Raw genomic sequence first — 15396 nt, 5'->3', positions numbered from 1 at the left:
TGCAAATATTTTTGTTGGAAACTTGTTTAAAGCCAAGAATTTCTTTACAAGTTTTGATCACTGGTCTGCAGTGCCATTTTAATGACTCTTGACAGCAAATCTTTATAATGCTGCTTTTGCCAAATCATGCATTACATCTGAAAGCCAGCTTAAGAATCCAGCTAATATACTTTGACTACTGCATTCAGGTTGGAATCTTAAAACTGCAAAGCAATTTTGACATGAATTTTAATTGTTTTGGTTTTACTTTGTTTTACTGGAGTGAGATTTCTGAATCATTCTGTAATCTTTGGCATTTTTCACTCCAGTATACAGCTTATATTTATTCAAGGCATGTAAATAATTACACTAATTTACTACACTAATTTAATTTACCCTGCAGTTATGCCTCTTTGAGGAGGTTGATAGCTTCACGCTAGTCAGTGTTTTTTTCCACCTATAAAATTTGAATACAGAAGAGAATCTTCAACAGTCAAATTTAGGAGCAAATTGACCTGGTACTGGTGGCTCTGTCCTGTTGCATTATGTCTTCTGTTTTCCAGAACCTTCTTCAGTAACTAAGTGTCAGGGTTTTAGTAATGTGAAGATGGTGTCAGACTGGTCTCAAAGGTGTATGGTGATAGGATAAGAAGCCACAGAGGTTGCAACAGGGGAAATCCTTATTAGGCACAAGAGAGAAAGAGGAAAAAAAAGTGCAGCTCTAAGTTTAGAAATTCATTTTGACAAGCGTCTTGATCAAAAGTTGAATTGTGATTATCTCCAATTATGGTATGATTCCTTTTGTGACCAATGGGGTTGCTTCATCTCTTACTGTCTTTAAAACAGTTTGACAATATTTGTGGGAAAAAAAATTGTTCCCAAGAAGCTTAAGTTTCTGGCAGAGATATTTGCCTGCTTTGCTTTTGATTGTCATTGCTCAGGAACTGGTGTACATAAACTAAGAACATACTCAGAGTTTATATATATGGTTTGTCTTTCAGTAGGAAAACAAGCTGAAAAGCCATGATAATTTGTCTCTTCTCTTAATGGGGTCACATTACTGACTGGATGCTGATGTTTTCTGAACAGCAGTTAAGAAATGATACAGTACAGATTTTCATAAAGTCATAATAATTCTGTCTTGTAGCATTTACCTTTGGTTTGAGTGTTCTTTTAGTACTTCTTTATCCGTCAGCTAGGTGTTTTTCCCTTTTAAGATTTTGCTGTTGAAGGAAAAGCAATTTGATCATTGACTATTAGCAATGTGTCTTTTTCTTGCTAGGTCATTCAGGCCTGATTTTGTCCTTGTTCGACAACACTCATTCAGTATGGCAGAAAATGAAGATTTCCGTAACTTGATCATTGGAATGCAGTACGCAGGCATCCCTAGCGTCAACTCCCTGGAATCGATCTATAACTTCTGTGACAAACCGTGGGTGGTAAGTGATGTACCAAGAAGTTCTTCTGGTGCAAAACCAGTTCGTTTGCTTCTTTAGTTCCCTTTCATGAATATTGAGTATCAAACTGCAAAGTCACTTAGCAGAGCAGTGAAGCAATAGTGAAAGGAATAAAAAGTAAACTAAGAAGTTTAAATCATTTTTTCAAAGAGCCAGTGTAGGCAGCATGGAGACAGAGAGAGAAAAATATTTGTAGTACAAATAATGAAATAAGCGAGGGAACTAACGGAAAGCCTGTCCACTGCTAACATACTTCCTCAAGTGAGGAAAGTGTGTTTATTCACAATTTGTCTGGGAAAAGCAAGCTGAGAATATTTTTCATATTTGTGGTTTTGAACATAATTTAAACAGACTTTTAGCCAGTGTTCCCCTCACGCCTGTGAAATTTTTGGGACTATGCTTTAGCAAGGAAATCTGAAGCTATTAGTTTCCTCATTTGAAAGCTCTTTTCATAATCCTGTGCATATGGGGTAGGAGTTAGTCTTTTCAGTACATCTAGAGTAATGAGGTACAGTGGAGAATCACTGATATTGCCAGTTTTAATGTAGAATCCAGTTCAGTTTTTCATCATTTTTTGGTGATCTTTTTGGTTCATAGAGAACTAAACGTTAGTAGCAACAAGTTAAAATGTGGTGCTGTGAAAGATGATTACGAATGGTGCAGTCACTGTTCCTATAATAGATATATTCAGTAGTCCAAAACCCAATGAAACTTTAAAGAATACCACTTGTTATAAATAGCCAAAGCTTCATAATTTTTTCCTCTGATGTCTGGGTGAGAAAAGAATAGTTGTCAGTATTTTTCACATCAAAGGAAATTTTACTGTAATACTTTTTATTGCATTGAAGATGTCTATTTTTTCACACTTACTATGAAAATCTCTCCAAAAAGTTGTCAGCAGATTTTAACATATACCTCTTGCGGCTAATTTTATTACACTTCTATGTTGCAGTAAACTACAGTGGGGAATAAGCAATTGATAGAGCGTTTATAACTTCTCAGAATACATATTGTACATTGCTGAATCCATTATTTTAATACATTACATTTTCTATGCTGTGTGACATTTCTTAATGCTTTGATTCATTGTATGCAATAAAGCTGGGTGGAGAAACAATAACAGTAGTATTTATATGCAATAATGATGCAATAAAAAGTAAATTAATAATTCCTCCTTCTAATGTTCTTCTGGTGGCATTAGAGTTGTGGCTGTTCTTCCACCAAACTGATAAAGGTATTTCTTACAAATGGTCTTGTGGCACATAAAATTTCTGTGCTAATTTTTCACTCGTAAAATAATAACTGGGAGTAACTGGGAGTTGTAGGAATATTTACTGTAACAACTGGAAGACTAGCAAAAGCAAAATATAAGGTTATGTGTGTAAAAGAATTAAGTCATGTTGCATATCTTTTTTTGTTCCATACAATGCACCTCGCAAACAAATAATAAAGTATTACGTTTATAAGGTCTTATTTGAATTTAGAGTTAAAATAATTTAAATATAGTCTTGAATTATGGTAGAGCTTTTTGAGGGTGTGACATAACAGTTCATGATGAAATGCCTGTCCTCTGAATTGCCATATCTGTATCTTTGTTTTTTGCAAAAATTCTCATTTCGGCTGAAATTTGTGTAGTTTGCCTCAGCCTAGATAAGAATGAAATTAAAATACTTTTCACCTGATCTTATTTTATTTGACTATAGAGAAGAATGATATTTTTTTCCCTTTGAGATTTTCTACCTTGCCACTTCTGCATCTGTCAGCCAAGATGTTTTTTTTGAAATACTCAAATTTTGCACAGCCTCACAAGAGTCCATTTCACATCTCTTAGATATTTCCTCTCAGAAATAAATATTCTAGAGAAATTTTACTGTCAGACAGGTCTCCTGCTTCAAACTAGCTTCTCTGATGTTTTAGTTATCTTCTGTAGTTCCCTGAAGTTGTTTTAATTAAGGTGCACAATAGAGCAGGGCCTGAGCGTATGCCCCGCGCTGCGAGTCCATGGACAGTGAGGTGGCGTAGGCAGCATTCGTGCGGTGGCACTTCTGCTTTAGCTGGATCCTACTTAGGGGTGTGGACTTTTAATTTGAGCACAAAAATAGTTTCTGTACAAACATAAGGGGGTTGTTTGGGCATTTAACTTGGAATATCCTGACTTCTGTTCTTTGTGGTGGTGGGAGATGTAGAGGCAACCACAATCATCCCAGAGCATCATGAAAACTTCATCAGATTTGGGAAAGCTAAATACTGGAGGAAGTCACGCAAACCTGTTTCAACCCATGCCCAGAATAAATACTCTGAGGGTAAAAATCTATCAGTGCTTTGATTCAGCCAATTTCATGAATGTTCAAATAATGCAACAGAAATCTGGGACTGTTGGTTTTGCTAATACTATCTTCTAGCTTGGTCAATTACACCTAACTCGTACGTGCTACCCTGCCTACGTGAAATCCCTGCCATAAACTGTAGTCTAGTTTTGGATGCCTTGGGGTGCGCTGCCCAGTCTGTTGCTGCATGCTGGCATTAAGCATAAAACCCATTGATGCCCATGCCGTGCTCCTAGATGTACTTTAGGCCAGGGAATCAAGCAGTGTTCCCCACTGTTAAAATGACGGATCTTTAAGTTGAAGTGATACAAACTTAGTTAAACTGTAACTAGAAAAAACTAGCAGAATTATTCTGCAAGTTCCTTGATCGGAAACCAGCTCAACATTTACAGCACTGACTAAAAGTATTGAACCACCTGCCAGTCTAATCTCTTATATACAGAACTTGATGATTGGGTGAAACTGAAATTGTATGTTTGCAGTTAAGACCATTTTCTTATTTAAATTTGTCTTTTTCATCATGGCTTAAATACTAGAATACACTCTAATTACGATTACATTTTATATTATTTGTCATCTTAACATTCATATAAAAAGAAAAGTAGGTTCCACTTCATACACATAAGTATCTTTTCATAAAGTACATCTTACTGTCAGAAAGAATTTCAGAAAGCACATTCAGCAGTCATGGGTGTCCACGTCAGTTTTGTAGTAGTGCAAGTAAGCAAGGATGTGCTTCGATGTACCATCGATTAGCCCCCTTTCTTCATAGCATGTAAAGGATGCCTTTCTGGACAATTCCTTTGTTAACACAGATGACCTGATATTTGTATGAAAACTGTTTCTATAAAAATTGCAAGTTCAAAAAGCCTTACGAGAAATTAGAAAGCAGAACTCTAGATAAAGCCATAAGTAACAACCTTTATTAATTCATGAGAAGTAGATTGAGTTTCCTGCAGGTAAAACTTGAGTGGCAGAAGTGAACTGCAATTTCTCTAACAGCAGGCAAAGGAATAGGGTGTCCAATGGAATGGACCTTTAAGGGATGAAAAAATTTGAATTAGTCATGGACAATTGATCTTACTTACATCAGTGTAAAATCAGTAGTATAGAATTGCTAGGAGAGGAAGTCACTAAGGTTAGACTAGTTGTAAAAGTGTGAGAGTTAGAATCCAACATAAAAGGTTTTTGTTTTTTAAATTACTGTTCTTCAAAGTATTAGGTCATTGCTTTTTTTTTTTTAAGAACATACAGCTCCAGATGCACAACATCTCTCTTCAACCCTGAGGGCAGACTGATACCCTGCATTAGAGACTGAAGCACCTGCCCTTAATTTTTCAGCAGAACTCTTTTTGTACTGTGTCTGCAGACAAACATGGTTTTCTATGCCTTTGCCAATAGACAGTCAGCAAATGTGTATTTGATCTGAGGTATATTATTGAAAGATGGGGGTGTGGTGGGAAGATGGCCAGGAACATACTAAAAACATTTCTGAAAAGAAGTCTTAAAGCTTGTGTTTTCCAGGACATATATAGTTCCTTCGAATGCATGTCAAAAGTTCAAAGAAGCATATAACCCTTTGAAAAGTTGGGATGCTTGCAACCATGGCAAAGAAAATATTGAAAGGAATGTGTGTGGTGAAATGTTTGCATACTGAAATATGTTAATGATTTGGGATTATTACAGTGCTCCTGTTATTTCACTTCTGTGATAATACTTACTACCTACCTCATGAAAAATTCATGATCCTGGCTTGTGAGATGGATTTCACTTAAATGCTAGTAAGAATGTCAGAAAGCTACTTACCTAGGGGGAAAGCATAAGTTTTATAAATAAAGACTAAGTTCTTTATTACTGAGTGCATGCAGAGCTGTGGAGGAACTGTTTTAAGGTTCATGCCCTCTCTTACTACGCTGGAATGTTTCATTGCATTGTCATGTTGCGAAGTAATAGTTTTGTGCATGACTTGTCCCATTCAAATGAGACAAAAATTTTACGTAGTTAAATTTACAGTTACATGAAGTTAAGGTGAGGCAAAAATCTATACTTTCCTTGTTGGATTCATGATCCATCTTATAATTTTACTCATGTCTAATGGTGCACAGAACCTGTTGTAAAGCATTTATGAAAGTTCTATAATAGTAAAAAGAAAAAAGAGCATAATTAATTACCCCAAGTTATGATTTGATGTTATTTAAAGTAACAATCTGGATATTTTATTATCTCTCTTTTCCTTTAGAAAATGTCATTCAAGAAATAAGTGAGACATTCCTTAACTGAGGCTTATGAGATTGTATGTAATCTTTCTGATAGTACATGATGTAGGTAAGTGAAGTAATTGCAGAGGCCAGAAGTAACTTGAAAATGTGATGATAATGACGGTGCTCGGTAAAATAGGTAAAATCTCATGCTTATGATTCAGACTGGGGAAATAATATTTAAAAAAAAAAAATCTAATTTTTCCAGTGTATTGGGTTGAAGTTTTAAAAAATTTCTTCTGTCCCACATGTATCCTTTTGCATACTTCCTGTTAAGATTTACATGAAATTTGCATGCTTAAGTGTTTACATCAATGGAACCCTGCTCTTGATTTTAGCTTCGGTTGCAAATACTGGGGATAGGGGTGCAGTCTTGGAATACCACAGATTATTAGCTCTTCACTCATACTGTGTATAGCAGATTGCGAGTAAGTGGAATTATGCAGTGAGGTAGAGTTAATTGGAGTACAGGGAACCTGTAGACTCTGACTTACTTGTCAGGGACTGCAAGGTTCAATGTCTATGGCTGCTATAGATAGAACACTTTATTTCAGTTAAACCTGGACTGTGACATACTAATTACATGCATTATAGTATCTGGATTGCTACTTCTAGGTTCCGATAGTGATAAGCATTTCAACACTGCAGAGATTACAGAATTGCTGCAATTGTATAGACGAAGTGTATATGACTGAAGAGAAAGAAAATTCTCATAAAATCAGTCCAATTCCACGATAGCAGTTCTGGTTTCTTTACTGCAGAGGGAAAACAGCAGCATCTGTAGCTGGCCACAGATCTGTTCTCCTGTTAGTGTGCCTTGGGAGGCTACGTAACAGTGGTTGGTACAGAAGGCTTCAAGGATCTACTGAGACTTTAATTACACTTTTACTCTGGTGAAGGAGATGGCACAACCTACAATGTAATAATGGGTCTCCAAAAAAACCTTTGTGAGCACTGTGACCTTAGTTAGCTGTTGCCATGCTGGTGGAAGAGTCTGTATTTAGCTTGAACTACTGACTCGATGTAGTTGGGGAGGGGATGTAGAAAGCCCACCGCAGTGTGTCAAGTTACGGCATAGCTGTAGCAGCTTGTGAAGAGACGTCTGTCACTGCGTGGATGGGAAAGCTGGGTGCTGAGCAGGCTTGGCCTCAAGTGAAGTCAACTCTGTTGGCATAGTGACAAACTGCTCTATCGGTCCAGTAATGTGGGAAATAAAGGAAAAAAGTGGGAACTGTTTTCTGGTCAAAAGTTGGCAGAGTGGAATTAAGACCCAGAAGACAGAGACGCAGGTATTATTTTTAAAGACAGCTGAAAGATCTTGGCATTTTTTACATAGAGCTCCAGATGTGAACCCATCTTGTACTGAAACATCTTCCAAAGATCACTGGGACTTTGTCTGCTTCATTGTAGGAATTTATTGTTATTAAGGGTTTTAAATGGGAGAGAAGTGCCATAGAACACTTTGTTATGCCAAAATTTATTTCCTTGCTCATCTGCAATCATTCTGAGGGAAGGCATCTGCAATCATTCTGAGGGAAGGCTGGTTATGGCTTTTCCTTTTGTCACACTTGGTAGTATTGTAAATCTCACAGTTCTTGTTTGTCTCTTTTCCTACAGTTTGTGAGCGGACAGCCAAATACTTTTCTGCAAGTTTGTTGACATTTTTCTTTTTTGCTCCTTTTGCCAATCTTATATAATTCTATGCCTTCACGTGCTGTATTTTGCTTTGCGTTTCTTTTGCAGATGATTTTCTACTGATCTGTCTTCATCTTTCTACCCTTATTGAACGCTTCATTTCTCTATTATTACCTTGCTTTCTTTGGAAGATCTGTTTTAATTGCCCTTTGTTGCTTTCTGATGGTATTATAGTATCCTCCCTCACCTGCTTTTCTCCTCCTTCATGTGTTGCTGTTAGAAGTTGCACTCTTGTGCTTTTCCCCCTTCAAGCTGTACTTTAATAATCTTGAGCAACAGATTGGGGCACAGGCAGGAAACTTGTAGGCACTCTGCAGGGAGGAACATATAAAAGAAATGAGCTCTGTTCATTCCAGCTTCCTGTTGACACAAATTATTGAAGCTATGCTAATAGGCAGACACAACCACCCAGATGAGTTTCAATATTGTGTCAAAGTATCTTCTGGAGAATGAGTAACAAATAAAATGAATGTATGCAAGAAGAAAAGTCTTTTGAAAACCTATTAACTGTAAATCTACAAGACCTTTCAATGCTATTCCATGTCTGTTCTAGAGAAATAAATTATAAATTTCTTACTTAATATTTCTTGCACTGTAAGAAAATTCTGTGGTCATTAACCAAAAATAAGATTTGTACAATAACGCTGAACAATGGGCTAGAATTTGCCTAGTTATTGCACTTCTCTGTATACCAGAGGGGATCTTATTGAAGGTCAAGGCTAAAGAATGCATACCTGCAGTCTGGCTTCAACTCAGATAGGGAAGTCGTTTAGGGACATTCAAATTTAAGGTCTGTTAACATTACAAATGTTAGAAATGTTAAGACCTGTATTTTAGTCAGTGGCTATAGTTTTATATATTTCATTAGGTGAAACCTGGAGCCAGCACTGAACTTCCTTATTGCTTCAACCATTCTGGCAAGATTGCTCTACTTGATAGATGAAGATGGGACACTGGGCAGCCAGAGCCCACCCAAAGAGGTTGTTCAGTGGCCTTTTCTTACCCTTCCACTTTCGGAAGCTACTGTAGCAAGACCAGTTCCTTTCTTTCGCTTCAGGACTGGAAGCCAGGTGCTGTCTGTCCCTTTCTCCAGCAGTGCCGAGTTGCTTTCTTAGACACTGGACACAATCGCATGGGTGGTAAAGTTTGAACAGCTTCATGTGATAATGTGTGGCAATCTCCATAACAAATTCAGTTTGCCTGTTTGCAAATATTTACGTGAATGGTAGAGGTCTTTCTAAAACCAGTTTTGTAGCTTTTATTCATATGAAGGATATTGGATTTACAGACATGGCGAAGGCAGAGGTCTGTGTATCTATAGGGCAGCCAGAGAACAAACTGTCCACGTGTGATACTCTTCCAGCACTGATCCGAGCAGAACTTTCTTAAGCATAAAAAACTGCAGTTTAATTCTCTGTCAGCCAATGAATATTTTGGCCTGTTTGCTCAGTCTGCTGGTTAAAGCAAAACATGTTGATGGATTTGTAGTGTGAGAGCTGAAAGTAAACTCACAAAACTGAGTCAGAAGGAAGGTGAAAACATTTTAAGCTTTTTGGTCAAAAGACAATTTACTAGCAAGTTTGAACATTAAATTGGAGCAAAGTTCATAAATAATTATTCATTTAAATGCATAAAAAAGAAATCTAAATACATTAAACCTAGCAGTGTGTTTTCCTCTTTGCACCTCTTTATAGAGCTATTTTAAGTTTAATCTATTCTTGAAATAAAAATGGAATATTACAGTCTTGCTTAATGATTTTGCTTTCCTAAAATATGTAAGCTCACTTGAAATTCTTTGAAAAAAGCAGACGCCCTTAAGTAATCAATATACCTCAGCATGGTGATGATTTGTTTTCTGTTCCATACAGCAAGTAATTCTCACAGCTCTGTATTTGCCAACCTTTGCTTGAACAATGAAAAACTTTATATAAAAACTGAGTGTGTACATATATATCTATATTTTACTTTGACCAGCATTTACTGCGGTGAGGCTAATTGAATGCAAAAGTAGACTAAGATTTTTTTTATTTTTTTTACTGCATTCTTGAATTCTGTGGTAGGTTGTTGTCACTTTGCCCTGTTCTTCTCCACACTGAAGAGCAGCAGTGGGAACTCCTGACATCCATTGCAGACTTTCCTTGCATTGAACACTTCTAGTGGCAGAAAATTGAAACAGACTTTTAACCATTTCTTAGCTTCTACTGAAAGAAACTGTTTAAATAAAGGCTGTAAGATTAATCTGAAAACCAGGACTGTAAAGCTGTCATTCATATCTTTTGTATTATCTGCTGTTTCTGCTACAGTACTGAAATCGAAAAGCCCTCTTTTGTGCCTGCTTAAGGCAAATATCCATAACTGAAGGCCAGGTTATGAAAATTAACTTTGATTTCTTGTCAAATCTTAATATTTAATTAAAAAGGAAACCTGTGTGTTATATTCCCCATTAAAGTACCTTAGAAGATAATTTTTTCCAGCCAAAATCTAGGTAGAGATTATATCTGCTTCTTTTATATATGACCATGGTGACTCAGTGATGAGGAGAATCAGGGCAGAGGGGGAGCTAGACTCCCCTTCCTGAAAAAGGAATTTGTCACCCATCCAGGAAAATCCCTCCCATTGTCCTGGCTCCCCCATAGCAATCCTCACTCCTTCCTGTCCCCTCTCTCCTTCTACATAAGTATTGTTCTCCCACATTACCTTCAAAACTCCCACCAGTGCTGCTGTTGCTGTCTGATTTCCTTGCTGTCGTTCCTTTATGTTTAGCTTCTATTCTTAGCTCCAGTTCGCATCTGAAATGGATGCCAAATGTACTCGTTTCTTTTATGAGGTGTAGTAACTAACACACCTGTTCTGTGAAGTATCTTCTTTAGTTTATGGCTCAGTTTAAAATGCTCTGAAGTATTGCTCTGTTTGGATGCTAGCCATCTCAGAGAAGTCCTCTGACTTTCTGTGCTGGGCTTAAAAGAGAGTGTGTTGGCTGGTCTTGTCTGAGGAATGGCATTCTATCATTGAGCTTCGCCAAGCTTCGTGGATAATTTGAGAAAAAGTTTTCCAGATTTCCTTATCTTGCTGAAATGGAGGAAGGACCTCAGGACAGAAAAGTCCATGCGGGTAAGAAGCCCAGTTTGACTGAGTTTGAATTCTGTGAACAAAGTTGTAGGTGCAAATGATTGCATCTATGTACAATTTAAGAGAAAGAAAAAAAAATTATTTTAACCATATGTTTAGCTTTAAAATGGGCTTTAATTCTTACTTCAATGGTTAAGTACATAAATAATGCTTTTTTCCTGAAGATAACTTCATACAGACACATCTGAACACCAGCCCAAAATTTCATTAACTACAAGACTGCTTAACAATGAATATGGGAGGGCTGTATCTGCAAAACCAGTTTGCATTAAAAGATAGATTTCTTCCTCTACTGTGAAGTTTCATTGAATTAATTATCTTTATAAAAACTTACTATTTTAACTGTAAAGTCTCACGATCTTAGTATCTCTAAAAAAGCCCCCAAAACAATAAAACCTCTTTTTATTATAGTGAGCCCCAAACCCTTTTGAGAAGTGGTTAAGCACATGCCCAAGCCCCATTAAAATACACAGGTGCACATATGTTTCCTTGAACAGGACACTGAACTCGATGTTCCCATAATAGTGGAATAAACTGCACATTCTCATTGCTGCCAAGTGCACCCAAGAAGGAGTCTTCATGGCTTTTATTTGAATGACTCAGTTCCATAAACTTCTTTTTTCCCTCTGTAACTTTTCATTCTGAAATAAAAAGTTCCAGAAGGCCTCTTGATCTAGGCCTTATGGTACTAATTTTCACTAATTCTTTTCTAACAAAAATGTCTTGAGCTGTTTTCTGCCTTTTATGCTCATAGGCTACTTTTCCTTCATTTTAATCTGCATATCTTCCTTAAATCTCACTTTCCTCACTGTTTACACGTTTTGTCACTGCCTCTTTCATTAGCCAAGATGTTTCTCATTGCCAGATGCCTTGCTACCCAACTTTGCAAGCCAAGATGAAATGTTTTTATGTCTCTGACTGTGATCCTCTTCTAGTTTTTTTTATTTTAAATCCTGCTTTTCTAACTGTTGTAGGAAACTTTTTTTTTTCCTCTCATGGATGCACTCTGGTAATTTGTAAGTGGGAGCTCTGCAGGCAGTTCTTCCAAGGGCATGAGGTTTTTATATAAGGCTTGTTTTTTTGCACCCTGTAGAAATTCTTAATGGTTTGTATATCTCATCAGAAGCAATTGGAGAGATGTGAAAATATTCCAGCAGTTAATTGCAGCAGTGATTAGCAATTGGAGAGATGTGCCTCTCGGAGACAATACAGGCTGCAGTACTCATGCTGCAGGAGAGGTGCAGAAGCCAAATAAATGCCTTTGGAAAGTCTGGGTAACATGGAGCAGAGACACGCAAATGGTTCTGAGAAGGGTGAGCACAATCCACACAGGCTTAGTAACTCCACCTCAGTAGATGCAGAGAAGCACCCCAGAGGGTAAGGAGGGTGCTGAAGATAAAGAAGGTGAGGAAATATCAGCTGTAGTCAAAGGTGGAAAGAAGAGATACTGCTAGCGCCAGAGGGATGGGTCAAGCCGCAGGGCTTGAATAAAAAACGCAGTGGGGGTCTGCAGCTCAGCTTGGCGAGGCAGAGATCATCACCATGTTCTCGTGTGAGGCTGGGCTGCCAAAGGGTTAGGAAACAATTCGTCTGTGTTATAAAACTACCACTTGAATTATGATGCAGGGTCCGTATAAGTTATCTTTCCAGTCATAGTCCAACTGCGTTGTCTTTGGCTTTGCATTGTAGTAATGGAAATCTACTGGAGGAACATCAAGTTCTTCTGTCAGTTCCCATCTTTTCTGTATTCCGTTGATGTGCCCAAACTGATTTGTAGGCGATGGTTCATTGTTCAGTTGCCATGTCAAACTTTGAATTGACTTTGAAAGTTTGAATAGTTTCATTAAGTTGTCGTCAGCTCCTGCTGACAGAAAGAGGTATGTAAGCTACAGTCAGCAGTCTTTTCCGCTTGATTCTCATATGAGGTATCAAATAGCAAATCAAATGTGTATGGACTCAGACTTCTGGAAAAGTATTTAATGTTTCAGTAAACATTAAATAATAGAAGATATGTAGGCCAATCGCAACAAAGAGCAAATATTATGAAGACAATAAGAAGAGTAAGACAGTTACTTCCCAGGTAGTAGTAATTTAAAGAAAAATAAAATCAAAAGAAAAAGAAATACAGGAACTGTGTTTAAAGTACAGACATAGTGAAAAATCTTGGTTAAAGTCAATTGACTTGCACAGAGTACATGTGTCAAATGTACCCTCCTAGCTCCTTCCACACAGCTGCTTAATTTCTTCTCTCTCTGAAGGGTCTACAATGTTTGTGTCTTAATCTGTTGGCCACCAAGGACCCCTGATATGTTTGTGCTAATGGTACTCAGTCTGTGCTTTTGAACATCTCTTATTCTTACAAGGCAATCATGTTTTTCTGGAATGATCAGCCACATTTCAGAACCTCAGCCTAGAAATGGACATTTCAGCCTAAAAAAGGACTTCAGGACATTTTTCACAGTGCTACCTGAAAGGGATAAAAAAGTCAATGTGTCATCTTCTTTGTTGGTTTCCTATAATAGAAATGTAGCACAAACCATCCTCAGCTTTCAGCTTTGTAACCTACAGACCTTACAAGAGACCTCAGCAGGTCACTGTAAGGGAAAAGGGAGCTTCCCTTTGTATATTCAAAGGGAAAATCCAGTTGCTGAGGCCCCCAGCCGCACTCACATGTAACGATACACATATTCAGGCATAATTTACTCTACTGTGCATTTCACAGAGAAATACTAGGAACCTCAACAGCATTTCCATGGAAAGCTGTCTTTCATCAATTCTTAGTCTTACGAAGGAATGCTTTAAGTATACAGTAGGATGAAACTTTTACTCTAAATGTTTGATCGGCATAACAACCCAATTTTTAAACTGTTTTGCATCATCTGCTTTTAAGTAATACATGTTCAAAGAAAGCTGGCAGCGATACTGAATATTGAGATCATATCAGAAACTTAGAAATTTTATTTTAGCAATTTCAGCCACAAACACTGATACACATTTAATACATCTGGTAAAAGGCAAATTTATATATGGAAATCCAGAAGTAAACTAGTATTGCATGGAACTTCTTCACTCTGTAGATGTGGCCACACCATAGAGCAGTCAAAGATAAGTTAAATCACAGCTAAAAGCACCATTTTTTTATGACAGAGGGATTCAAAAAGTGTTCACCCATCAAAATTTTCCTCTTTCTCTAGTCCTAGAGAATGCCAGCTTGTCTGGTTTGGTGAAATAGACTATCCAGAGAATTTTGTGATCATTTTAGTTGTTACCGTGACGTATTAGATGGCTGGCTGGAGTTCTTCCACTGTCAGCAGAAGCAAGCCTTAACTTGTAAAAAGCAGAGATAATGAACACTCACAATGAAGGAAAATCTCTGACAGACAAGGTTTTATGACACAGAGCTCAGTGGTACTTCCCTGATAGGGAACAACTGTACAGGCAAATGTGAAGTAGTCTGTTGTATGAAAATCTTATTCAACATCCCATGAAATTCTCCACTGGAATGGACAATGATATATATCCTTCAGTCTGGTGAGAGAGATTAGAAGCTTGCTGGAATTAAAGGTGACATAAAGCATCATCTGGAGTAATTAATTTTAAAGAAGATCTCTAATTATCTTTGAGGAAAAAGTTTGTGCAGTTTGTTCAGGAAGAAATCTGAGTGTTTCAGGGATGGCATGCATGTAATTAAGCACATTTTAACTCATCTAAAGTGATAAGCAAAGTCATTATTCAAATCTTCATGAAGTTGGCAAAGTGATTTTTTGTAACTGTGCACTGCTTGATTGCAGTAGACCATGAAGTCAAATTTATAGTGTTCCATTCTTAGTGTAATGAAACCCCATAAAGCTTTTATATGAAATCAAAGGGACTAAGTGTCTTTTTTGACTAAATATTTCTTCTCATCCATACCATACTTTGTTGGAGAGGAGAAAAAGTGCAGCTGGTGCTCTCCTGTTCTTTTTTGGAGGAATAATCTATAGGCCAAGATGTGAAAGCATTTAATCCCTAGTAGAAGAGAAGAGATGACATTACAAAGAATGTTACAAAATCGCACTATCTTCCTTTTAAAAAAATCATCTGAAAACCATAAATATATGGACCTGAGAATATCTCTCTCTGAGCTGAAAATAAGATACAAAGTTTGAAAATGAGAAGTAAATCCAGCTAGCTAAAATAAGAGCAAAAATACCTTTTTTCCACTTTCTCGTTTTTTCTTGATGTTGAAAAGACTCCAGCTGAAATACTACGCTTGATGAAGTTCTTTTTATACATAATTGTTAAAATCTCCCAGGGTTTTTGGCATCCATATAAAGTACTTTATTTAAATATAGAGTAGCTCTACCGGTGTTCTCTATTTCACAAACATCCCATATCTGAAAACACTCAGCATTGGATTAGATAATAATTCAGTAGTCTGTCATCTAAAAAGATGATGCTCTTGCCCAGAGAAGAACTTGATAAACTTTAATTTGGTTTAAAAGTGTAATTTAAGGTCATATTAGTTAGCCCAGTGTTTTGGGGTTGTGTGATGGGGTTTTGGTAGCAGGG

The 15396-nt window shown here is 37.1% G+C and overlaps 1 protein-coding gene across 2 annotated transcripts in view; it reads left to right on the top strand.

Moving 5' to 3' along the window:
* The window catches only part of SYN2 (synapsin II), a 186922-nt gene that overhangs the window by 78842 nt on the left and 92684 nt on the right, over window positions 1-15396 (top strand). For both annotated transcript variants that reach the window (XM_010584436.1, XM_010584437.1), the window contains exon 5: window positions 1262-1418. In XM_010584436.1, the coding sequence (XP_010582738.1) occupies window positions 1262-1418 (157 nt within the window). The remainder of the gene's footprint in view (window positions 1-1261; window positions 1419-15396) is intronic.

This window comes from Haliaeetus leucocephalus, unplaced genomic scaffold (assembly GCF_000737465.1).
Source record: "Haliaeetus leucocephalus isolate CR32 unplaced genomic scaffold, Haliaeetus_leucocephalus-4.0 Scaffold984, whole genome shotgun sequence".
Taxonomy (NCBI): domain Eukaryota; kingdom Metazoa; phylum Chordata; class Aves; order Accipitriformes; family Accipitridae; genus Haliaeetus; species Haliaeetus leucocephalus.
Note: the sequence above shows the minus strand (reverse complement) of the source record. Positions and strands in the feature narration are given on the sequence as shown.